Source organism: Heteronotia binoei, chromosome 8 (genome assembly GCF_032191835.1).
Source record: "Heteronotia binoei isolate CCM8104 ecotype False Entrance Well chromosome 8, APGP_CSIRO_Hbin_v1, whole genome shotgun sequence".
Lineage (NCBI taxonomy): Eukaryota > Metazoa > Chordata > Lepidosauria > Squamata > Gekkonidae > Heteronotia > Heteronotia binoei.
In genome coordinates, this window is record NC_083230.1 from 120,271,589 (window position 1) to 120,297,823 (window position 26,235).

Consider the following 26,235-nt stretch of genomic DNA (forward strand, 5'->3'; position numbering starts at 1 on the left):
AATCCCCAAGGGCCGCACCAAGTGACCTCAAGGGCCGCAGACGGCCCTCGGGATGGAGGTGTTCCCCACCCCTGACTTACATGAATAAACATAACATATTAATCTGAGTGGTTGCAAATGCAGTGGGCACTGCTGCTCATCTGTCGCAACTATGTTCTAAGCCCATCTGGGGCACTGTATGTTGCATTTGTTGCTTTTGAAGCTGCATTTGACACTATTCCGTGAAACAGCCCCACTCACCTCACAGGAGACCTATGAAGAAGGTTGAAGGAGCTGGGGATGTTTAGCCTGGAGAGGAGACGGCTGAGAGGTGATAGGATCACCATCTTCAAGTCCTTGAAGGGCTGTCCTATAGAGGATGGGGTGGAATTGTTTTCTGTGGCCCCAGAAGGTAGGACCAAAACCAATGGGTTGAAATGAAATCAAAAGAGTTTCTGGCTCAACATTAGGAAGAACTTCCTGACCGTCAGAGCGATTCCTCAGTGGAACAGGCTTCCTCGGGAGGTGGTGGGCTCTCCTTCCTTGGAGGCTTTTAAACAGAGGCTGGGTGGCCCTCTGACAGCAATGAAGATCCTGTGAATTTAGGGGGAGGTGTTTGTGAGTTTCCTGCCTTGTGCAGGGGGTTCTTCAGGAGGTGGTGGGCTCTCCTTCCTTGGAGGTTTTGAAACAGAGGCTAGATGGCCCTCTGACAGCAATGCAGATCCTGTGAATTTAGGGGGAGGGATTTGTGAGTTTCCTGCATTGTGCAGGGGGTTCCTCGGGAGGTGGCGGGCTCTCCTTCCTTGGAGGTTTTTCAACAGAGGCTAGATGGCCCTCTGACAGCAATGAGGATCCTGTGAATTTAGGGGGAGGTGTTTGTGAGTTTCCTGCATTGTGAAGGGGTTCCTCGGGAGGTGGTGGGCTCTCCTTCCTTGGAGGTTTTTCAACAGAGGCTAGATGGCCCTCTGACAGCAATGCAGATCCTGTGAATTTAGGGGGAGGTGTTTGTGAGTTTCCTGCCTTGTGCAGGGGGTTCCTCGGGAGGTGGTGGGCTCTCCTTCCTTGGAGGTTTTTCAACAGAGGCTAGATGGCCCTCTGACAGCAATGCAGATCCTGTGAATTTAGGGGGAGGTGTTTGTGAGTTTCCTGCCTTGTGCAGGGGGTTCCTCGGGAGGTGGTGGGCTCTCCTTCCTTGGAGGCTTTTAAACAGAGGCTGAGTGGCCCTCTGTCAGCGATGAAGATCCTGTGAATTTAGGGGGAGGTGTTTATAAGTTTCCTGCATTGTGCAGAGGGTTGGACTAGATGACCCTGGAAGTCCACTGTGACTAAATGTAGACCTTAAAAAGCATTAGAGCAGGGGTGTCAAACATGCAGTTTGGGGGCCGAATCAGGCCCCCAGAGGGCTCCTATCAGGCCCCCAAGCAACTGGCTGTCCTCTGCTTCCTGAAGCAGAGGATGAGGAACCATTCGCAAGCACTCTTTGGGTGCGATCCGTCAGCCAGTTACAGATTCACCTAATGGTACCAGGATCCAAGCCACATTTGGATCAGATTACCAGTTGCTCAGTTTATCCAGGCAAGATTGGGCATGCGTTAAGCGAGTCTGAGGATGCAACAAAGGACAGAGTTTATGATAGGAGGAACAAAGTAGTAATAAACCTCCATTTGTCTCCTCTTCCCCCTATCTATTATGTCATGAAGCAATTCAACTACACTGTGGGATATTAATGCAGACTAATCAATTTACCAATGATTTCTGGTAACCAAAGTATTTTGGTCAGTGGCAGTTAAATGTGCGTGCTTCTTCCATTCCATTTTTGTCGCTAAATCATCCTTTTTGCAAACTCCCCCTTGATATTTACATTCATGACCATACAGGTTATTAGGAACCAGGATTACAATGCTGGTTTTACGCGTTTGTAACTCACAGTGTTTGCTCCTTGGGAGGACAACTATGGCAAACCTAGGCAATATAATAAAAAGTAGAGACATCGCCCTGCCAACAAAAGTCCATATAGTCAAAGCGATGGTATTCTCAGTAGTAATGTACGGCTGTGGGAGCTGGACCATAAGGAAGGCCGAGCGCAGGAAAATAGATGCTTTTGAGCTGTGGTGCTGGAGAAGACTCTTGAGAGTCCCTTGGACTGCAAGAAGATCCAATCAGTCAGTCCTAAGGGAAATCAACCCAGACTGTTCCCTGGAAGGTCAGATACTAAAGCTGAAACTCAAATACTTTGGCCACCCAATGAGAAGGGAGCACTCACTGCAGAAGACCCTGATGCTGGGAAAGACAGAAGGCAAAAGAAGAAGGGGATGGCAAAAGAGATGGCTGGACAGCGTTACTGATGTAACTAACATGAATTTGAGCAGACTTCGGAGGATGGTGGAAGACAGGAGGGCCTGGCATGACTTTGTCCACGGGGTCGCAAAGAGTCAGACTCGACTGTGTGACTGAACAGCAAAGTTAGAGAACATGATGTGGAGGCAGTCTCCCACATCTCATTTTAGAACTTTAGCACTGGGTGAGTCCAGGACAACATCAAAATGGAAGACAGTTACCCTCATGGAGCTTAGCAGTAGGATTATGGTAATGATCAAATATTGGTATTTCTTTCCTGTTAAGTGATAAACTTCATTACCAGCCTTATAACACTAAATAAACAACAAATCAATGGACCAGGGGCTTGCACAAGAGTAATTCATTTATTTGCATCCGTTCCTACCATTCTAATGGAAGAGTGGGTTCAATGGAATTGCCTCTCATGTTCTGCCAACATTTCCGAGTACAAAACCAATCGGAATACTGTCCTTTAAATGTTCTGTACATAAATATTTTGCAAGTATGTGTTCTTTTTTTCTTTTTGCATTTCTTAAAAATTTACCAACCTGCAGATCTTCACAACAGAAGAATGTGCCGTTAAATAACATTATCCGACAGTTATCCACCTCCAGAACAAAGTCATCCAAAGAATGCAATGCACTTTATCAAGGTTATTCCTTTCAAAATATGGTATTATTTTGGGATATTAATATAGATTTTATTAAAGGAAAATTATATTAAAACATATTAGAAGAAGAAGAGCTATGTTTTAAAATAACTCCTTCACTTAAAATGGTATTAGTGTAAGCTTTCAAAATGACCAAAATCAGTACAGTTTTGTCGAATTTAAATATTCAGTATGCAACAGCAAAAACTGAGATTCAGTTTTATGTCATCCTTCCCGACACAATTGTGAATTTCGAAGGTCTCATCTGTGGCAATTACTGCAGAAATACAATAGAATTCAATACTGCTTATTGACACAATTGGTGGTTGATGAAGAAGAGATGCTCACAATCTCCTTTACCTTCGTCCCCCACAAGAGACACCCTGTGAGGTAGATGAAGATACTGGATTTATATCCCGCCCTCCACTTCGAAGAGTCTCAGAGAGGCTCACAATCTCCTTTCCCTTCGTCCCCCACAAGAGACACTCTGTGAGGTAGATGAAGATACTGGATTTATATCCTGCCCTCCATTCCGAAGAGTCTCAGAGTGGCTCACAATCTCCTTTACCTTCGTCCCCCACAACAGGTGCCCTGTGAGGTAGATGAAGATACTGGATTTATATCCCACCCTCCACTCCGAAGAGTCTCAGAGCGGCTCACAATCTCCTTTACCTTCCTTTACCTTCCTCCCCCACAACAGACATCCTGTGAGGTGGGTGGGGCTGGAGAGAGCTCTCACAGTAGTGGGAGGGGCTGGAGAGGGCTCTCACAGCAGCTGCCCTTTCAAGGACAACCTCTGCCAGGGCTATGGCTGACCTAAGGCCATGCTAGCAGGTGCAAGTGGAGGAGTGGGGAATCGAACCTGGCTCTCCCAGATAAGAGTCTGCACACTTAACCACTGCACCAAACTGGCTCTCCAAGTCTTTCAATCAATAATACGCAAACAGATGCCACGCAGCCCTTGCGGAACAACCATGGTGACGGCAATGTGCAATTAACTGATCTCAGAACAGAATCATAAAACAGCAGCTCTCTCTAATGCATCCTTTGTACTGAAAACACTCGACAGGCCTGGAATGTAAAAACAAGCTTCAAAGAACACCACAGATTTTTCTATGCCTTAAAATGGACAATTTAGACACCGTATCCAAATCTCACAGTTTTGAAGGACAGCTCCCAATTACTTTTTATTAAACGCTTCCAGCAAGCGCAGCAGATGCAGAAACAGATTGATGACATCCAAATAGAGGTTGATTGCAGCCAGTATGTATTCTTCAGGAGACAGTTTGTGCATTAGGAGATGAGTGTCATAGATAATAAATCCACAGAACAGAAGTGCACCTGCAGCGGCAAATACCAGCTCAGCGACTTCACTGTAGAAGAAGATCTAAAGCCAAAGAGCACACACACACACAAACATAAAGGTTTAGTTCAAAATGTCTTCTGTAAAAACACATCAAAATCCAAGTTAACCATATTATAGCTATAATTAATAACGGGAACATTTGGCTTGCTTACGAAGAATCTGTATACGCAAACTAGATACTATTTTCGTGGCTTCATGCATTCGTCATCGTGGTTTCAGTTGTTTTGCTTTCTTGTCAGTATAAGGCTTTGTCATGTCTGTCCCCCGTGGCGCAGTGTGGTAAAGCAGCAGTACTGCAGTACTGTGATCTGAACTCTCTGCTCACGACCTGAGTTCTATCCCAGCGGAAGCTGGTTCAGGTAGCCGGCCCAAGGTTGACTCAGCCTTCCCTCCTTCCGAGGTTGGTCAAATGAGTCCCCAGCTTGCTGAGGGGGGGGGGGGAGTGTAAAAGACTGGGGAAGGCAATGGCAAACCGCCCCATAAAAAGTCTGCCGTGAAAACGTTGTGAAAGCAACGTCACCCCAGAGTCGGAAACGACTGGTGCTTGCACAGGGGACCTTTCCTTTTTTTCCATGTCTGTCAGTACAATATTACTGCTGTTACAGACAACGGAACTGACTTCGTTTCTACACACACAAGCAACGACCACAACTATGCCGTATCCTTTAAAGTTAACACAACGAAGTGGGGGGGGGGTGTTGTTTCTAATGACAATCTGCTTCGTACTAAAGAGCAAACATTTTGCTTCTGCAGCATTCAGTGAGGACTTAGAACATATTTTTGAAGTGCATTCAAAATCTGGGAACAGAAATACAAGGAGTCACAGACAACACAAGCCTAAAACAGATTTAAGAGTATCCGGCTAAGAACATAATCCCTTGCATGCTATATTCACAAGCCTTTAATTTTCTAATGAAAATATACAATTTTATTAGGGTTTGTAGAATCTTTCGGGCTCAAGTGCCGTGTTCTACTCGAGAAAGTTTTCCTTCCAGACGTTTCGTTCGCAGCTGCGGAGAACATCCTCAGTGGCATTGCAGCCGGAGCAGGCGCTCAGACCTTCTTGGCTGCTGTGCATTGAGTGGGGCCAGGGCTGCTGGAGAGCTGCTATTTGTAGGCTGCTATTTCATCACACCCCCTCCAGCCTACAAATAGCAGCTCTCCAGCAGCCCTGGCCCCACTCAATGAACAGCAGCCAAGAAGGTCTGAGCGCCTGCTCCGGCTGCAACGCCACTGAGGATGTTCTCCGCAGCTGAGAACGAAACGTCTGGAAGGAAAACTTTCTCCAGTAGAACACGGCACTTGAGCCCGAAAGATTCTACAAACCCTAATGATGTTACCAGCCGTGAAGTTTGACAGTTTTATGTTTTCTTTACTTTTCACAGGACAGCCGCTACAGAAAGATATAATTCTGTGTAATTCTAGTATAATTACGCCTCATTACAGTGTTAGCACTCACAGCAGGGGACCCCAGAACGGTAACAGTCCATGACCCAATCAGCAACCGGGCCGCGCAGCCTCGACCTGGCCCCCCCCCTGTGGCGCCTCCTCCTCCCTCCATTTTTATGATGTTAAGGGCGGAGAAAGTGCTTTCTGGCTCTTTAAATGCTAACCCCCCTCCTGATCAGCTGAAACCACGGCAGCAGCGGCCAGCGGTGGAGTGTGTGCATCAGAAGGCGCTTTTCCTGGCCTTAACATCGCAAAAACGAAGGGGGGAGGAGGTGCGGCGGGGGGGGGGGGGGATGTTTTTCATAAACACAAAGCATTTTATAATGACTGTTAATGCAGAAATTTTTTCTAAATGTGCTCCGTTTGCTAGCAAAGTGACCGAAATGGTTTTGCCGTAATACTAAAGTATACAAACTATCAGGCAAACCCATCCAATAAACATAATGATTAAAAAGGGTTTGTATCCCACCGAAACTTTCTGTTTAAGGACGAATGGCTGTTAGCAGAGTGCATCTTGCTTCTCTCTGAAGCCTAAGATGCCTTCTGAAACGCTGTTCCAAGGGGATCGCAAAGAACGGGGGGCAATCCGAAGACTGCAGAGAGGGGAGGACTGGTAAAAACTCACCTCTCGTGAAGAGTTAACTGCACCTAAGATAGGGTTGCCAAGTTCAATTCAAGAAATATTTGGGGACTTTGAGGGTGGAGCCAGGAGCAAGGGTGTGACAAGCATAACTGAACTCCAAAGGGAGTTCTGGCCATCACATTTAAAGGGACCGCACACCTTTTAAATGCCTTCCTTCCATAGGAAATAATGAAGGATAGGGGCACCTTCTTTTGGGGCTCATAGAATTGGACCCCCTGGTCCAATCTTTTTGAAACTTGGGGGGTGTTTTGGGAAGAGGAACTGGAGCTGTGCTGAAATTTTGGTGCCTCTACCTCAAAATACTGCCCTTCTCCCGGGAGCTCCAGATACCTGGATCAATTCTCCATTATTTTATATGGGAATAAGTCTCCATAGGAAATAATAGAGTTCCCAGCAGACATTTCCTTCCCCTCTCCCTGCTTTCTGATGACCCTCAAGCGGGTGGAGGGCCTCCAAATCGGGGGATCCCCTGCCCCCCCCCAACTGGGGATTGGCCGCCCTAACATAAGATTGTTCTGATGAAACTGTTAACTTAGTGCATAAATGTCTCCAAAATTGTAATTACCCATTACTGTATTCAATATTAATCAAGAACATAACATCTTACCCTTAGAAAACCTGAAAGGAGAAGAATCCATAAGCAAGCAAACAGCCTGTAAACACACAGTAGGATGTAAATTAATTTCCTTGGAATTGTCAAAGCTCATTCTATCTTAGATTTAAAAATACATGACACCCAAACCTTCTGAATACACATTAGAAGAAGAAGAATTGCAGATTTATACCCCACCCTTCTCTCTGAATCAGAGACTCAGAGCGGCTTACGATCTCCTATATCTTCTCCCTTCACAACAGACACCCTGTGAGGTGGGTGGGGCTGAGAGGGCTTTCACAGCAGCTGCCCTTTCAAGGACAACTCCTGTGAGAGCTATGGCTAACCCAAGGCCATTCCAGCAGGTGCAAGTAGAGGAGTGGGGAATCAAACCCGGTTCTCCCAGATTAGAGAGCTCTGGCTGACCCATTCCAGCAGGTGCAAGTGGAGGAGTGGGGAATCAAACCCGGTTCTCCCAGATAAGAGAGCTATGGCTGACCCAAGGCCATTCCAGAAGCTGCAAGTGGAGGAGTGGGGAATCAAACCCGGTTCTCCCAGATAAGAGAGCTCTGGCTGACCCAAGGCCATTCCAGCAGCTGCAAGTGAAGGAGTGTGAAATCAAACCCGGTTCTCCCAGATAAGAGAGCTCTGGCTGACTGAAGGCCATTCCAGCAGGTGCAAGTGGAGGAGTGGGGAATCAAACCCGGTTCTCCCAGATAAGAGAGCTCTGGCTGACTGAAGGCCATTCCAGCAGGTGCAAGTGGAGGAGTGGGGAATCAAACCCGGTTCTCCCAGATAAGAGAGCTCTGGCTGACTGAAGGCCATTCCAGCCAGTGCAAGTGGAGGAGTGGGGAATCAAACCCGGTTCTCCCAGATAAGAGTCCACGCACTTAACCACTACACCAAACTGGCTCTATTATTATAAACGTACACTTACACAATTAAGGCAGATAATAACAACTTTAATGTAACTGTCTTGGGTTTTTTTTGGAGAGGCGGAGGGTATGAAATTGGTCAGTTGCCTGTACCTGTTACACAGCTCTGGACGTGGCTCTCTGCAGAAAGCCCTTTATATTATTTCAGTACGAAACCGTTTATGATGTCCAAGCGTACTCTAAATTTACTGTTTATATATCAATGACAGAAGGTTAAAAATACATTCTTATGCCTGTTTTAATATGGGTCTTTAAAAGAAACTTACCCGGCTCCAGCTTTGCTGAAATCCCGTTTGGATTGTAAAGTGTATACAGTGAGAGCCAGAAATACAGCCGTCGTCAGAATAAAGGCTTGCAGGACAACAGATACTTCATAAAAAGTCACTACGTTAAAAAAGCAAACAAGTAAATTTAACTTAAATCCCACGTATCATTCATTTGATACCACTGCTTACTTAAATCCAAATCAGAGAAGCATCATACTGAAAAGCTGGTAAGGCCTAAGAATGACACCAGATATAAACTGCTTATCCTTGACTAGGAAGCACTCAGATCTAGGCTTTAAGATTAGAATTTATACTCCTTTCTACAGAATGCAATGGAACAGGAATGCGCAAAAGGGTCTGTGTACTCAGGAAACAGACTGTATTCTGATAAGTAATAGTTTGCATATTAGCAATAAAACTGCACTCGAATCTCCCCTGCGCTTTTCTGTTATTATTTGTTATATCATAGAAAATTGATTACGTTCACTTCAATAGAAAAGTGCTCAATAGGGAAACCGTTAAGTCTGGCTCTTGTTATCAAAGATTTCAGGTTTTCACGGCTGGTAACATCATTAGGGTTTGTAGAATCTTTCGGGCTCAAGTGCCGTGTTCTACTGGAGAAAGTTTTCCTTCCAGACATTTCGTTCTCAGCTGCAGAGAACATCCTCAGTGGCGTTGCAGCCGGAGCAGGCGCTCTGACCTTCTTGGCTGCTGTGCATTGAGTGAGGCCAGGGCTGCTGGAGAGCTGCTATTTCTAGGCCGGAGAGGGTGTGATGAAAGGGCAATTGGTTTGTGGATGTGCCCATTGTTTGGTCGGGCTTCCACATTCAACAGTCAGTTTCCTTATCACTACCCTTCCAGGAAGCCCCACCAAACAATGGGCACATCCACAAACCTATTGCCCTTCCACCACACCCCCTCCAGCCTAGAAATAGCAGCTCTCCAGCAGCCCTGGTCTCACTCAATGCACAGCAGCCAAGAAGGTCAGAGCACCTGCTCCGGCTGCAACGCCACTGAGGATGTTCTCTGCAGCTGAGAACGAAACGTCTGGAAGGAAAACTTTCTCCAGTAGAACACAGCACTTGAGACCGAAAGATTCTACAAACCCTAATTCTGGCTCTTCTTTTGCCTCTCTTGTTCTGCTAAGCAAAAAACCAGGAAAACGATGCTCTTTCAAGGCTGAAAACCTTTTGTAATCGGGCACGCAAGCAGCGGTTTGCAGCTGTTTCATTTTCAGAGAACCAGTGCACCCACAAACAACTTCACGGTGGCATGGGCATGGTTACTGAGCTTAGTCTCCTGCTGCAGACAATCCCTATGCAAAACTACTAAAGATTCAGAGGGTAATGGAGGTTCCAAATTTACAGAATGCTAGAATCATAGAGTTGGAAGGGACCTCCAGGGTCATCTAGTCCAATGGTCCCCAACCTTTTTGGCACCAGGGACCGGCAGGGTGGGGAAACAGAATGTGGCAGCCTCGCCACTCCCCACCCCACCCCCTCCTGCTCCCAGGCAGCGTGGCTTGTTCATCAGTTTCTGGCCGCTGCTGCCGGTTTCTCCCGCGGATCAACTGCTGTCGCGGGGGAGAGAAGTGAGCTTTTAAAGAGCGGGGAATGCGCTTTCCCCGGCTTAACATAATAAACACGGAGGGAGGAGGAGGTGACGCGGGAGGACAAGGCAGCATGAGGGGGGGGGAGGCTGTGGGGCACTGTGGGGGGGGCAGCTCAGTTGGCGGCCTGGTTGCTGACGGACCACGGACTGGTACTGGTCCGGGGCCCGGTGGTTGGGGACCACTGATCTAGTCCAATCCACTGCAGAATGCAGGAAACTCACAAACACCTCCTCCTAAATTCACAGAATCTTCATCGCTGTCATATGGCTATCTAGCCTCTGTTGAAAATCTGCATTTTCATTTCTTACTGGGATGAAAAGACTACATGATAAGGGTGCTTACCGGTGATAGCAACAGTCAGTGCTTCCAAAAGAGTCTGCAAGGAAAAAAAAAGGGGAGGGGCAGTATAGTTTGCAGTCAACATTATGGCAGCAGTGCCACTCATCCATTCCAATCCAAAGGGCTGTGTGGGCAGAACTGTCTCTTAACACTGAAAAGATGGGGAAAGCCCAGGTCATGACTCTAGTATACAAACTGGAACCACTATATCAGGGGTGGGGAACCTTTTTTCTGCCAAGGGCCATATGGATATTTATAACATCATTCGTGGGCCATAAAAAATTATCAATTTAAAAAAACACACTGCTGAGGGAGAATGATTCAGGCCGGCAAAATTAATGCAAATAATTGTTTTTCTATTTGAAGTCATGTGAGGAGAGCCTAATCTGGCACACACACACACACCCAGCCCACCGCCCTAGGCAGATGCATAGTTCCAGGGGTTTCTTTGTAGAAAAAGCCCAGCAGGAACTCAGTAGCATATTGGACCACATCCCCTAATATTAGCATATTAGGTCACACACTCATTAGCATATTAGGCCACACCAGCTGGGATAATCAAGTGCAAACTGAACTGTGACAGTAACTTTTCCAGGCCCTGCAGCAATTCTGGCCGGCCAGCCAGGCCCCAGGGAGGCTGCCTCACAGTACATCTGGGCCCTGTGATCCCTGCCTGGCCCTGGGGAGGCTGCTGTACAGAGCAGCTGGCCCCCACGATTCTCGCTGGCCAGCCAGGCCCGAAGGAGGCTGCCACATGGCTCGGTTTGGCCCAGCAATCCCCGAGGGCCACACCAAGTGACCTCGAGGGCCGCATATGGCCCTCGGGATGGAGGTTCCCCACCCCTGTACTGTACGGAATGTATGCATACCCAGCATGTGCAATATTTGACAGACACGTCATTTTGCACAATAATACACTCCCCCAACACCTGTGAAAATTGTTTTTAAGGAAGGGGCATTAACATAAATGTAGAAAAACAAAGAAATATTAAAGGGAGGGGGGAGTGAAAATAAAATATATATGTCAATAACTACTTTAAAAATATTTGCACAGATTTTGAGATTATAGGCCCAGAGTCAGAAATGGCTGGTGCTTGCACAGTGGGCTGCCTTTTTTTTAATACTTACAAATCCAAAGAGAAGATATAAATTAACTGGATGCTGATGTCTGTATATAGTCAATGCCACAATCACAGCCAAAGAGCCAAGCAAGGACAGCAGAAGTACACCAGGGCTGTAAGATTGAACAAAGAACATAAGCATTGATCAGAAATATTTACTCTCCTATTTTTGTTGTAATGTAAAAAAAATAAAAATTAATCACATACATCAGGGGTGGCCAACGGTAGCTCTCCAGATTTTTTTTGCCTACAACTCCCATCAGCCGCAGCCAGCATGGCCAATGGCTGGGGCTGATGGGAGTTGTAGGCAAAAAAACATCTGGAGAGCTACCGTTGGCCACCCCTGACATACATCTAACTGCTGAATTTTTCTTTAAGACATAGGTTCAGAATCAAGTGCTACGAAGTGTGGGGTGAGGGGCGGGAATATCTGCACAGAACATATAGTTTAAACCCCCCCACAAAACTGCTACAAGCAACAAATATTTCATGCCCATGAAGACCTCAAATTTAAATCTATATTTAAAAAAAAACCTTAGTATTTATTAAACAGTTTACTGCTGGATAAGAGCCCCGTGGCACAGTGTTAAAGCTGCAGTACTGCAGTCCTAAGCTCTGCTCACGACCTGAGTTCGATCCCCGGCGGAAGGTGGGTTTTCAGGTAGCCGGCTCGAGGTTGACTCAGCCTTCCATCCTTCCGATGAAATGAATACCTAGCTTGCTGGGGGGTGGGGGGAAGTGTAGATGACTGGGAAAGGCAGTGGCAAACCACCCTGTAAAAAGTCTGCCGTGAAAATGTTGTGAAAGCAACGTCACCCCAGAGTCGGAAACGACTGGTGCTTGCACAGGGGACCTTTCCTTTCCTTTTAGTGTAAAGAGCCCCGTGGTGCAGAGTGTTAAAGCTGCAGTACTGCAGTCCTAAGCTCTGCTCACGACCTGAGTTCGATCCCTGGTGGAAGCCGGGTTTTCATGTAGCCGGCTCAAGGTTGACTCAGCCTTCCATCCTTCCGAGGACAGTAAAATGAGTCCCCAGCTTGCTGGGGGGGAAGTGTAGATGACTGGGGAAGGCAATGGCAAACCACCCCATAAAAAGTCTGCCATGAAAACGTTGTGAAAGCAACGTCACCCCAGAGTCGGAAACGACTGGTGCTTGCACAGGGGACCTTTCCTTTCCTTACTGCTGGATGAATGCTATGAGAGAAAGATTGGGTTTATTAAAAGACACCACTGGAGTGAGTGCAAAGCCTTCCCACGATGTGAGGTTTTCCAGGAACCGAGATGGGAAACGGTTCTTAGCAGTTCCGCACAGTTACTCATTTGTTGCCCAGCAGAAGCGAATGGTTGTCATTCACCAAGATATAAAAACAATTACTCAGAAACCATACAAGTAGGACGAAAACCTGCCTCCTCTGTGACTGTGAATACTACGGATTCCGGTATCGCACATCACATCACACAACCTTTATTGGTTGATATAGAACTGATCTAGCTCGATTCATCTCTATAACAGGTGAGCGCCTTCAGAAGAAGGAAACAGAAATGGGGCTGCTGGCACTGACATGATGACTTCGTATTCTAAGGGCTGTGAACCAGGATCTTGTTATCCATTCCCTCACGATTCAACCTTTTCTAATATGCTGCTAGTTGCCCCCTCATTCCTCCTTGCCTCACTGCATCAGCGATGGTGTTCAAGGAAGATCCTAGTTCACAGCCCTTTCATAAGTCATTGGGCCTGTTCAGACGCACAGTTTAATCAGTTGTCGCTGCCAGGGCCGGAGTGTGGGAGTAGGCCAAGTACTCTTGGCCTAGGGGCGCCATGAGGCGCCCCCTCTCCCTGTAGCCGCCACTGCCCCTCCCCGCCACCACCCACCTGCCACCATTCGCCGTGTAGCCGCCCACCCCCATCTCCTCCCCATGGCTACCCGCTGCCGTTTGCCTCCCTGCCCACTGTCTTTTGTCTCCCTTGGGCTTCCCGCCATCCTCCCCTCCCCTCGGTCACCCACCCGCTTGTCGTTCACCTGCCGGCCACCGCCATTTACTTCCCTTCGCCTGCCGCAGTCCCCTGCCCACTCCCCATGCTGGCTGCCGGCTCAGCAAAGTCTGGGGGGGGGGCACGTGGCAGTGATGTAATTATTAAGTCACTGCCATGCGCCCCCCCCCCCGGACTTTACCAAGCTGGCAGCCGGTGCAAGGGGTGGGTGGGGATGGTGCTGGGCGAGGTGAAGTAAATGGCGGTGGGCGGCCAGTGGACGACCAGCGGGCAGGTGGGCAGCCAAGGGGAGGGCAGTGATGTCATTATGATGTTATTGGGGGTGTGCACAAAAACCCCCTAGGGGGCGGAGGTCAGGGGTTCGGCCTAGGGGCACAGGCACCCCTAGTCCCGGGCCTGGTCGCTGCTGTTTCTTACCGGATTAAAAGTGGCTGATCAGACAGCAACATCTACCTCCCAGTAGTCAATTGTTGTCGCCACCCGCCCCCCCCCCCCCCCCGCCAATCCTTCTTCAAACCGGATTATTTTGTTACCTGTTCCTTTGTGATGCTTTTTGAGTCGTTTGGTTTCACCTCATATTTTTCTCCATCTGGAGAGTTTTGCTATGATATTAAACAACTTCCGGATGGCTGAAGGCTGTCCCAGAGCAAAAGGGGCCTCAGACATCTGGTTTACGGTCACCATTTTAATAATAATAATAATAAATTTGTTATTTATACTCCGCCCTCCCCGCCAAGGCAGGCTCAGGGCGGCTTACAAGACATGGTACATGCCATGATAATTTTTTTAATTACTTAGCTATATGCGCATAACTGCATAACCACATGTTTTCTGACCTATGCACACATGCATAATGTGCTTATGCACATAATGTGCATAATAGTGGGGGAAACAAAAAAAAAGAACTATACGGTGCCGTCATGTGGACGGCAAAAGACGGTTTCACCGCAGAATGATTCGAACCGCAGTGTAGCAGTCTGATCGATAATATCCGGAACAAAAATATTCGGAACAGAACCAGGTCAGTTTAACACGGACTCGACACGCTGTGTGAACAGGGCCATTATCTCCCAATCTCAACATCACTCAGCTATATGGGGATGATAATGCTGAAGAAGATGACTGCAGATTTATACCCCACCCTTCTCTCTGAATCAGAGAAAGCAGCATACAATCTCCTATATCTTCTCCCCCCACAACAGACACCCTGTGAGGTGGGTGGGGCTGAGAGGGCTCTCACAGCAGCTGCCCTTTCAAGGACAACTCCTGCGAGAGCTATAGCTGACCCAAGGCCATTCCAGCAGCTGCAAGTGGAGGAGTGGGGAATCAAACCCGATTCTCCCAGGTAAGAGTCTGCGCACTTAACCACTGCACCAAACTACCAAGATCAGAACACACCATTTATGTATCACAACCTTAGAACACGGAATAATCATGTCAGTACCAGCAGCCCAGGGTTCATTTTGTAGAAAAATAGGTGGTGGAGCTCATCTAGGGATTGTTATGCAGCTGCACATACTATTCAATGAAGAAGAAGATGATATTGGATTTATATCCCGCCCTCCACTCCGAAGAGTCTCAGAGCGGCTCACAATCTCCTTTCCCTTCCTCCCCCACAACAGACACCCTGTGAGGTAGATGAAGATATTGGATTTATATCCCGCCCTCCACTCCGAAGAGTCTCAGAGCGGCTCACAATCTCCTTTACCTTCCTCCCCCACAACAGACACCCTGTGAGGTGGGTGGGGCTGGAGACGGCTCTCACAGCAGCTGCCCTTTCAAGGACAACTTCTTCCAGAGCTATGGCTGACCCAAGGCCATGCTAGCAGGTGCAAGTGGAGGAGTGGGGAATCAAACCCGGTTCTCCCAGATAAGAGTCCACATACTTAACCACTACACCAAAATGGACAAGGAGGTGGAACTCTCAGAAGGAGGAGGAGGAACTCTCAGAAAGGTTCTGGAGCTGTGCTGCTGTGAGCTCCCATTGAATCTGAGACCTGTAGCAGCCCCATTTCTATTTCCTTCTTTTGTGGGCTCTCGCCTTTAAATGCTGCTCTGCTCCTATACCTTTAACAGCACACTGAAACGCCAAACTTAAGTAGACAAGGCTATCCCATAGTTTTGTCTTCATTGCCAGAAAAACTGTCAACTGCTTGGTGTCTGCGTTAGATGACTTTGAAAGGAATGGATGCGGGGGATTTTTTTGTTTTTAAGGTGGCAAGCAACCCCCAATCCCTTGCTTATAGCAGAATCATAATCTAACAAAAGTTCTTTTATACAAATCAAGGCTCTTAGCCCCTGATTATTCTGAAGGGAACTATGCCACAGATGCAAAGATGCAAGTCATAAATATTTTCCTAGACGACCATAGGCTAACACTATAAGTTGTAAAAGGTAGAACGAAAGTGCCTATTCAATAGGATTCATTAGAGGACTCTACCTCTCGTGTACAAATGTCCGAATTGTGGTGGAGTACAGAAAAACAGCGGAGGTCACGGTGGTCAAAAAAACTTGAACTGATAATATGCTGTAGACTTTCCTCAAGAAAGCTAGGTAGGAAATAAAAACAACATGTTAGCATGGTTTAGTTACAGCAAAATTTCTTTCACGATTTAATTCCAGAAGGAAGTGACGAGAAAGAACTGAGAAGCGGACGATGTCTTGAAAGGAGCAAGAATGCAAGCCTAAGAAATGTAGAAAAAGGATTTAACAGCATCAATTAAAATCCAAAATTGGTTCCTCCACAGACAACAATAGGTTAACCTCCTGTTTATTTAGCATTACAGCACTTGCAATATGGAGACAATGTGTACCGGTCAGTTCTCCTTCTGTTAATATATGAAACAGATTAAGTTAAAAACAAATACACACTTTCACTCACATGGCCTGAATTTAAAAGAACATTAATTTGCTTCTACAGGAGAGGCAAGAGGAGGACAACGACAGTTCTGGGTTTCTCCGTGGTCTCATGAGCAGCTGTTACTTTTAGCATCTCAACTACAGACAGAGAGATGACGTTAGAGGTAACCAGGAAGGCTGATATGCAAAGGAGGGCTTCCTTATAAAATCATAGAGTTGGAAGGGACCTCTAGGGTCATCTAGTCCAACCCCCTGCATAACGCAGGAAACTCACAAACACCTACCCCTAAATTCACAGGATCTGCATTGCTGTCAGAGGGCCATCTAGCCTCTGTTTCAAAATCTCCAAGGAAGGAGAGCCCACCACCTCCCGAGGAAGCCTGTTCCACTGAGGAACCACTCTAACAGTCAGGAAGTTCTTCCTCATGTTGAGCCGGAAACTCTTTCGATTTAATTTCAACCCATTGGTTCTGGTCCTACCTTCCGTCTGTGGTGGATCCAGCTTTAGGTCTAGAAATGCCTGGAGATTTTGGGGAGGGGCTTCAGTACGATATAATCAACGTTCCCTCTAAGCTGCAAAGTCTTGTGAGCAAAAAATTCTACTTTGTGAGCTGCTGGCATTAAAGCGGTGAGCTGCTGCCTCAATGCTTGTGGTCAGGGGCCATTTTTCCTGCGCTAAGACAAAAATGTGTGAGCCGGAGGCTAAAAATCTGTGAGCCAGCTCACACTAACTCAGCTTAGAGGGAACACTGGGTATAATATCATGGAATCTACTCTCCAAAGGAGCTAGGGTTGCCAAGTCCAATTTAAAAAATATCAGGGGACTTTGGGGGTGGAGCCAGGAGACACTGGGGTGGAGCCAAGATCAAGGATGTGACAAGCATCATTGAACTCCAAAGGGAGTTCTGGCCATCACATTTAAAGGGACGGCACACCTTTTCAATGCCTTCCTTCCATAGGAAATAATGAAGGATAGGGGCACCTTCTTTTGGGGCTCATAGAATTGGACCAGGTGGTCCAATCTTTTTGAAACTTGGGGGGTAATTTGGGGAGAGGCACTAGATGCTGTACTGAAAATCTGGTGCCCCTAACTAAAAAAACAGCCCCCCCCAGAGCCCCAGATACCCGCGGATCAATTCTCCATGATTTTCTGTGGGAATAAATCTCCATAGGGAATAACAGAGTTCCCAGCAGACATTTCCACACACCCCATGCTTTCTGACGACCCTGAAGCGGGGGGAGGGCCTCCAAACCGGGGATCCCCTGCCCCCACCTGGGGAGTGGCAACCCTAGAAGGAGCTGTTTTCTCCAGGTCAACTGATCTTTTTGTTGTCTGGTGGGGGTCAGTTGTGATACCTGGAGATGTCCAGGTGCCACCTGGAGGTTGGCAAGCCTAGTTCTCTGAAGAGAAGGAGGGAATGGGGCAAAGGGGAGAGCAGGATTCTTTACCCATGCGGATGTGCACGCTGGCCGATGCCACGTTGCTGCCATAGTTAAAATCGTCCTCAATGGACGTCGTTGGGTAGCCCTGGTCCTCCGCAGCCATCATCGCTGCGGCCTGAAGCCCCTCCGTGAAGTTCTAAGCGCGATGACGCTTCGCTTCCGGGTCACCTGTGCAAGCCGATCGCAGAGAACATCGATCGCTCCCATCCTTCCACGCATCTCCTGCTGACTTCTGGTTGGAGGAGCTTCCTTGGGCAGAGCCCCTGCAAAGGAGGCGGGGCCGGGGCGAGGCTAGAGGCTCTTTTGCATTTGCAATTCAGCAAAGCCTCCAGTTTAGGAATGAGGCAGTTTGGTGTAGTGGTGAAGTGTGCAGACTCTTATCTGGGAGAACCGGGTTTGATTCCCCACTCCTCCACTTGCACCTGCTAGCATGGCCTTGGGTCAGCCATAGCCCTGGCAGAGGTTGTCCTTGAAAGGGCAGCTGTTGTGAGAGCCCTCTCCAGCCCCACCCACCTCACAGGGTGTCTGTTGTGGGGGAGGAAGGTAAAGGAGATTGTGAGCCGCTCTGAGACTCTTCGGAGTGGAGGGTGGGATATAAATCCAATATCTTCTTCTTCTTCTTTGGGTTGCCAATCCCCAGGTGGCGGCGGGGGATCCCCCCCCCTGGTTTGGAGGCCCTCTCCCCCTTTAGGATCATCAGAAAGGGGGAAGGGAGGGGAGGGAAATGTCTGCTGGGAACTCTTATTATTTCCTATGGGAACTTATTCCCATAGAAAATAATGGAGAATTGATCCGCAGGTATATGGGTCTGGGGGGGGGCTGCTTTTTGAGGTAGATGCACCAAAATTTCAGTATAGCATCTAGTACCTGTCCTCAAAATACCCCCCAAGTTTCAAAAAGATTGGACCAGGGGGTGCAATTCTATGAGCCCCAAAAGAAGGTGCCCCTATCCTTCATTATTTCCTGCTCAGACGTGATGGGTGTCACCCGCTTATAGAATCATGGATTGAAAGGGACCTCCAGGGTCATCTAGTCCAACCCCCCTGCACAATGCAGGCACTTCACAAATACCTCCTTTACACACATGCATCCCCAGTGACCTCCATGCCCAGAAGATGGAAAAAACCTCCAGCATCCCTTGCCAAACAGACCGGGAGAAAAATTGGAGTAATCAGCATTTCTCTAGGCTTATAAGATAGGGCCGCAAAAACTAAGCACTGATACGGCCCTTCCTGCCCTCCTTCTCATGTTTTGCCTAAATTCACAGGATCGGCATTGAATCGGGGCTGGGAGGGAGGGGAAGAGGCCAGGAGAAACCAGGACCGGATCTACACATTTTTGAGGGGGGTGGGGGCAAAATTAAAAAACGACGCCCCCTTTTAGGCCATTCGATCTTATGGTCCCATAGAATACAATGAACATATGAACATATATGAACATATGAAGCTGCCTTCTACTGAATCAGACCCTTGGTCCATCAAAGTCAGTATTGTCTTCTCAGACTGGCAGTGGCTCTCCAGGGTCTCAAGCTGAGGTTTTTCACGCCTATTTGCCTGGACCCTTTTTAGTTGGAGATGCCGGGGATTGAACCTGGGACCTTCTGCTTCCCAAGCAGATGCTCTACCACTGAGCCACCACCCCTCCCCAATGGACCCTATACCCCCCTCTGCCCCCCCCCTAGATCCGGCCCTGGGAGAAACTGACAATGGGGGCAGAAGCAGCCCCCCACCTCCTCCCGCCCCACTAAAAGGGCCGGATGATCAGTTGTTTCGTGGGCCCTTTAACTAGCACGGGGCGGGTGGCTGGGGCTGCTTCTGCCTCCAGCCTGGTGCACTATCTTAATGGCAGGGAAGGGAGGGTGGTAGTGAGGGATAAGCAAGAAAGAGCTTCCCTCCTCTCCCTGCTGCTTTCCCCATCACCACCTTCCCTCCCTCCCCGCCATTAAAATAGTGCGCGGGGCTGTATAAGTCCAAAGCCCATAACGTTCAATTACAGACTTATAAAGGTACAGCGCGTTGGTATCTAACACCTCTTCAGTTATCTCGTATTACTTCATCTGTTTCGCCAAACTGTTATAAGAATTGTGGAGGATTAGGCTCTCTTTTTTCACCTCTGGTGGAGTTGTCCACCTTTTTTTGGACTCCAATCTTTGCAGAAGTAACCTCTCTTATCTGGAGTATCTTTACCTTCTACTCCCGAACTGGCTTTATTAAATCTATGGGAAATTCCGAACATACCCAAACATACCCGAGAACTGATTTCTCTTACGTTCGTAGCAGCAAGGCATGCTATTGCGACAATGTGGAAACAGCCAACTTCACCCTCCAAACACGCATGGCTTATGAGGTTATGGGACTGTTTTATTTTAGACACAATAACTTTTGATTTGAATCCTACCCAAACTGACAGGAACAATTCTTCTTCTTTTTTTATCAAGAAGTTACTTCCTTTCGTAAAAAAGGGCTTCTACAGATAATATTACTCTGGATAAAGCTCAACAGAATGTTTTTCTTTCTGTCTCTGTCTCTGTCTCTTTCTCTCTCTCTAATGTACTGAGTTCCGAGACGTTTAGAAGGCAACATGCTTTATTGGCTAGTACATCACAAAGACAACATGGCTGGGCTCCAATTATATACATCTCCTGGAACAACCCCCTTACCTGGCCAGGTCCAATTGTGACCAGTTAAACTTCCCGCCACAGGTCTTCATAGGCGGATTGCATTTAGTCCTTACATCCAGCGACCTGCGATTTCCCACTGGTCACCTCCGTGCGCGCGCACTGCCACTCGCGCTGTGTTGTAAATTCAGGGACCGAATTGCAAGACACAACACTCTCTCTCTCACACACAGATGAGAACCAGCCCCCTTTCACTGGATTTGGTATGCAGTGAAATTGCAATCTTACAGCCCTGTCCTATACAGGGACTTCATAGTGGTGGCTCTTGTGCAAAATCTTGACATTACATTCAGCAAAGAGAAGGTTAATGGAGCAAAAGTTAGTAAAGAGTCCAGTAGCAGCTTTAAGACTAACCCATTTTATTGTAGCATACGCTTTCCAAAAACACAGCTCTCTTTTCCTGACAGAGAGAGCTGTGTTTCTGAAAAGCTTATGCTACAATATAATTGGTTAGTCTTAGAGGTGCTACTGGGCTCTGCTGTTTTGCACCAATAGCAAACTAACACGGCTAACTCCTCTGGAACTAGGAACAAAGTTAAGAGTCCAGTGGCACCTTTAAGACCAACAAATTGTAGTGTAGCAGAAGGTTTTGAGAAACACAGCTCTCTTCGCCAGATACAGCTGTTGCTGCAAAATAGTAGAGTCCAAGTAGCACCTTTAAAACTAACAAGTTTCATTATGGCATAACTTTTTGAGAAACACAGCTCACTTCATCAGATACATCTGGTGAAGAGAGCTGTGTTTCTCAAAAGCTTATGCTACAATAAAACTTGTTAGTTTTAAAGGTGCTACTTGGACTCTACTATTTTGCAGCAACAGACTAACACGGCTAACTCCTCTGGTTCTAGGAACAAAGTTAAGAGTCCAGGGGCACCTTTTAAGACCAACAAATTTTAGTGTAACAAGGTTTCGAGAAACACAGCTCTCTTTGCCAGACGCATCTGATGAAGAGAGCTGTGTTTCTCAAAAGCTTATGCTACAATAAAATTTGTTAGTCCTTAAGGTGCTACTGGGACTCTACTATTTTGCAGCAACTGTTTAACACAGTTGATTCCTCTGGATCTAGGAAGCAAGTGAAGAATCCAGTGGAACCTTTAAGACCAACAAATTTTATTGTCGTGTAAGCTTTTGAGAAACACAGCTCTCTTCATCAGATGCATGGAACTGTGTTTCTCGAAAGCTTATGCTGCCTTCAGCAATATTCGTTCATCTTGAAGGTGCTACTTGGACTCTACTATTTTGCAGCAACAGACTAGCACGGCTAACTCCTCTGGATCTAGGAACAAAGTTAAGAGTTCAGGGGCACCTTTAAGACCAACAAAATCCCTTGGCACTGTGAGGGAAGCCTCCTGCAGGTTTCCTGTGCTTTTCGCAAACACTCCATGTAGATAGATCCAAGTAGTCGGCCGTGTTGGTCTGAAGTAGTAGAACAAAATAGGAGTCAAGTTTCACCTTTAAGACCAACGTAGTTTTATTCAGAACGTAAGTTTTCGTGTGCTCTCTAAGCACACTTCATCAGACGAGGAACCCGGTACAGTGAGCAAAGCCACACATAGCTGGTAGTCAGTGGCTCAGAATGCAAACTAGTACAAATTTAAGATCCAATGACAGCATAGTAAAATTATCTGGTAGGGAGTGGTTTAGAATGCAAAATGGTAAAAAAAAAATTAAGATTCGGTGACAGAATAGTAAAATTAACAAATTGAGCAAACCTTTGATCTGAGTAGCATGAGCATGCAAAAGCAGTGAAACAGTAATATGTCAAAATGTGAGAATGTCTGTTAATGACTATATTGTATTAAGCCTGGGTCAAAAGGAAGGTATTTATATCTCAGAAGATTTAGTTGGATGGGAAATCTGAGATATAAATCTTCTGAGATATAAATACCTTCCTTTTGACCCAGGCTTAATACAATATAGTCATTAACAGACATTAACAGACATTCTCACATATTACTGTTTTATTGCTTTTGCATGGTCATGATACTCAGATCAAAGGTTTGCTCAATTTGTTAATTTTCCTATTCTGTCATTGAATATTAAATTTGTACCATTTTGCATTCTAAACCACTCCCTACCAGATAATTTTACTATACTGTCATTGGATCTTAAATTTGTACCAGCTTGCATTCTGAGCCACTGCCTACCAGATAATTTTACTATACTGTCAGTGGATCTTAAATTTGTACCATTTTGCATCCTAAACCACTCCCTACCAGATAATTTTACTATACTGTCATTGGATCTTAAATTTGTACCAGTTTGCATTCTGAGCCACTGCCTACCCGCTATGTGTGGCTTTGCTCACTGTACCAGATTCCTTGTCTGATGAAGTGTGCTTAGAGAGCGCACGAAAGCTGTCTGCTCTGAATAAAACTAAGTTGGTCTTAAAGGTGCCACTTGACTCCTATTTTGTTTTTTTGCAAACTGTTCTCCTTGGACTGGAGGACTGTTCCAAACACAAATAAGGGGGGGGGAGCATAAATGTTCTTAAAACTGCAGCGGGGAGGGGTGAAATCGAAGATATTCTTAGCTTAACCAGATGCAGCGTTTGATAAGTCTAAACACTCAGCTGTGCATCTGGAAGGTTTGGGTCGAGTAGTTCCTTCAAAACTAAAGGAGAGGCGTTTCCCTCTCCCCCCTCTTTGTTGAGGGGTTGGTATATTCCAAAGACATGTCAGAGCGAGGCCTTTTCCCTCAGTTTGGCCCCACTGGGGGATGACTGAGGGGTGGTTTGGCTGGAAGGGCTTTTCACTGTATTTGCGGGCTTTAGACTGTGAGGGCTGATTCGTTTAAACTAATTTCCCTCATAACTGTGCAGCAGATAATCCCCCTCATAACTGTATGGCAGAAGGGAGGCGCCTTCTATGAGGTATTTAACTGCCTTATAGAACGGGCCCGGAAGTCTCGGCTGATGTCTCCCCGCCTCTCTTATTGGCTCTTTCGCTCGGAGCGGCGAGCTCAGCCTCCTCGCGATTGGCGCTTCTAGGATTCCCCCCCGAAGACCCGCCCTCCGACGCGCAGGTTGTTTTCCAAGGCGCAAAGCGCGTGCGCAGTCGGCTGGGCGAGGGGGAGGCCGCGCAGGCGCAGTGGTTTCCCTGGACCAGGCTGGGGTTGGAGCGTGCAGGTAAGGTGTGCAGGTGAGCGGGCGCACGGGGAGAGGGATGCAGGGAGGGATGCTCAGGCCTGAGCTCCTCCTGCATGGGGAGTTAAGGGTGCAGCGCCGCCTTTGGGGAGGCCAGGCCACCAGGGGCAGCATGTGTTGATGGAGGGTTGATTCTTGCCTGGCTGCATTTGGGGTGTGAGATGCAAAATCTTGCCTTTTAGAGATGCAAGGAGCCGTACGTCGGAAGCTCTTCAAGGATTGGCATCTTCCCATTAGCAAAATTTTAGCATAGCGGGGAATGGAAAATTAAGGAGCCCAGCTAGGGTTGCCAGTTCTCAGGTGGGTGGTAAACGAGGATGCTCAGTACAGATATAGCAAAAAAGAGAAGAATCTGAGTGGCGCAAAAGAATCGATATTTTATCGTAGTCTTAAAGACGCAGTGACGGGCAAAGTTTAAAGAAACAATCACATACAAGTCCAATGGAAAAAGTCTCTCACCCAAAATCACCATAGCTGTGTATAAAATCTAGTCTAGTATAAAATCACTATAAGGAAAGGAAAGGTCCCCTGTGCAAGCACCAGTCGTTTCCGACTCTGCAGCGACGTTGCTTTCACAACGTTTTCACGGCAGACTTTTTACGGGGTGGTTTGCCCTTGCCTTTCCCAGTCATCTGCACTTTCCCTCCAGCAAGCTGGGGACTCATTTTACCGACCTCAGAAGGATGGAAGGCTGAGTCAACCTTGGGTCGGCTACCTGAAAACCCAGCTTCCACCGGGGATCAAACTCGGGTTGTGAGCAGAGCTTAGGACTGCTGTACTGCAGCTTGAACACTCTGCGCCATGGGGCTCCCTAAAATCACTTATTACTGTGTATAAAATCTAGTTGACTGTCTCACAACGTGAATCCAGGGAGAATAGCCATCAACGTAGTCTCCATTGACTTATAGACTTACTACACTGATGTCTGTTCTCCCTTGAGGACTAGATTTTATACACAACTATAATGATTTTTGAGTGAGAGACTTTTCCATTGGGCATGTATGTGATTGTTTCTTTGAACTTTGAATGTCACTGCATCTTTAAGACTATGATAAAATATTGATTGTTTTGTGCTACTCAGATTGTTCTATTTTTTGCTAAATCCCCAGGTGGGGGTTTGGAGGCCCTCCCCCCGCTTCATCGGGGTCATCAGAAAGCGGGGGCGGGGGGAGAGTGAAATGTCTGCTGGGCACTCCATCGTACTCTATGGAGACCGATTCCCATAGCATAGGGTATGATGGAGAATTAATCTGCGGGGCTCTAGGGAGCCCTGTTTTTTGAGGTAGAGGCACCAAATTTTCAGCATAGCATCCAATGCCTCTCCTCAAAACACCTTCCAAGTTTCAAAAGGATTGGACCAGGGGGGTCTAATTCTATGAGAACCAAAAGAAGGTGCCCCTATCCTTCGTTATTTCCTATGGAGGGAAAGCATTTAAAAGGTGTGCAGTCCCTTTCATTGTGATGGCCAAGAACTCCCTTTGGAGTTTAATTGTGCTTGCCACACCCTTGCTCCTGGCTCCACCCCCAGTGTCTCCTGGCTCCACCTCCAAAGCCCCCATATATTTCTTGAATTGGACTTGGCAACCCTAAGTCCAGCACCTAGACCCACCCTGCATCTGGGTGTTAATTCCGATCCGCCGCATAGGGTACGCACACACTGCACTAAATTATGTGTTTTGCAACTGGATTTTTGCTATTCTTGCGCAATTGAAAAAATCCAGTTGGAAAACGCATTATTCGGTGTAGGGTGAGCGCGCCCATACTGTGCATTCTTCCTAGAATTCCACCTTCCTTGTCTGATTGCCCACTCCTCCACTTGCACCTTCTGGAATGGCCTTGGGTCAGCCATAGCTATCGCAGAGGTTGTCCTTGAAAGGGCAGCTGCTGTGAGAGCCCCCTCAGCCCCACCCACCTCACAGGGTGTCTGTTGTGGGGGGAGAAGATATAGGAGATTTTAAGCCGCTGTGAGACTCTTCGGAGTGGGGGGCGGGATATAAATCTGATAAACAGGAAATGCTCCTCTTTAGAGTAGGAGTTTATTGCAATTGTTAGTTATTTGGGGATAAGCGAATGGCAAGGTATTGTACTGAATGGCAGTGTTTACTATTGCATTGATGTCCCTCATCTGCTTCAGCTATGTAGTTCGCAATGGTATATAAAATTGTTCCCAGGGACCGACTATACTGTGATCTGGTTAACTTGGGCACAGGTGGCACCTTGGCAATACCATTGTCAGAACTCCAGGGCAGGCTCTAGAATTAATGTGCACCCCCCTGATGTAGCAAATCCTCCTGGTGTTTACAGTAGGCTCTGCTCTAAGAGCCCTGTAAGCCCTTGGAGGATTGGCTACATCACAGGTGTGTAGCCTAATATGCAAAGGAGCTCCTGCTACAAAGAAAAAGCCCTGAATGTAACCTATCCAGTTTGGTGTCACGTAGCCAGTTTGGTGTAGTGGTAAAGTGCGTGGACTCTTATCTGGAAGAACTGGCTTTGATTCCCCACTCCTCCACTTGCACCTTCTGGAATGGCCTAGGGTTAGCCATAGCTATCGCAGAGGTTGTCCTTGAAAGGGCAGCTGCTGGGAGAGCCCCCTCAGCCCCACCCACCTCACAGGGTGTCTGTTGTGGGGGGAGAAGATATAGGAGATTGTAAGCTGCTCTGAGACTCTTTGGAGTGGAGGGTGGGATATAAATCCAGTATCTTCATCTACCTCACAGGGTGTCTGTTGTGGGGGGGGGGGGGGGAGGTAAAGGAGATTGTGAGCCGCTCTGAGACTCTTCAGAGTGGAGGGCGGGATATAAATCCAATATCTTCATCTACCTCACAAGGTGTC

The 26,235-nt window shown here is 47.3% G+C and overlaps 1 protein-coding gene across 1 annotated transcript; it reads right to left on the reverse strand.

The window, feature by feature from the left end:
- Window positions 1-4,119: 4,119 nt before the first annotated feature.
- On the reverse strand, window positions 4,120-17,802 carry LOC132576627 (protein lifeguard 4-like). Its single transcript, XM_060245988.1, has 7 exons — window positions 17,587-17,802; window positions 15,719-15,827; window positions 11,296-11,401; window positions 10,171-10,204; window positions 8,217-8,334; window positions 7,031-7,076; window positions 4,120-4,352 (listed from the first exon to the last, which is right to left on the reverse strand). The coding sequence occupies exons 1-7, from the start codon at window positions 17,684-17,686 to the stop codon at window positions 4,146-4,148; spliced, it is 720 nt and encodes a 239-aa protein (XP_060101971.1). The 5' UTR covers window positions 17,687-17,802; the 3' UTR covers window positions 4,120-4,145.
- Window positions 17,803-26,235: the final 8,433 nt, after the last annotated feature.

Excerpts from the sequence above, each read along its gene's own strand:
- LOC132576627 (XM_060245988.1), bottom strand. The coding sequence starts at position 17,686 with ATGATGGCTGCGGAGGACCAGGGCTACCCAACGACGTCCATTGAGGAC. Across the intron at positions 15,828-17,586 it reads CAGCGTGCACATCCGCATGG|CTTTCTTGAGGAAAGTCTAC; the intron begins GTAAAGAATCCT and ends TTTCCTACCTAG. Across the intron at positions 8,335-10,170 it reads ACTGACTGTTGCTATCACCG|TGACTTTTTATGAAGTATCT; the intron begins GTAAGCACCCTT and ends TTTTTAACGTAG.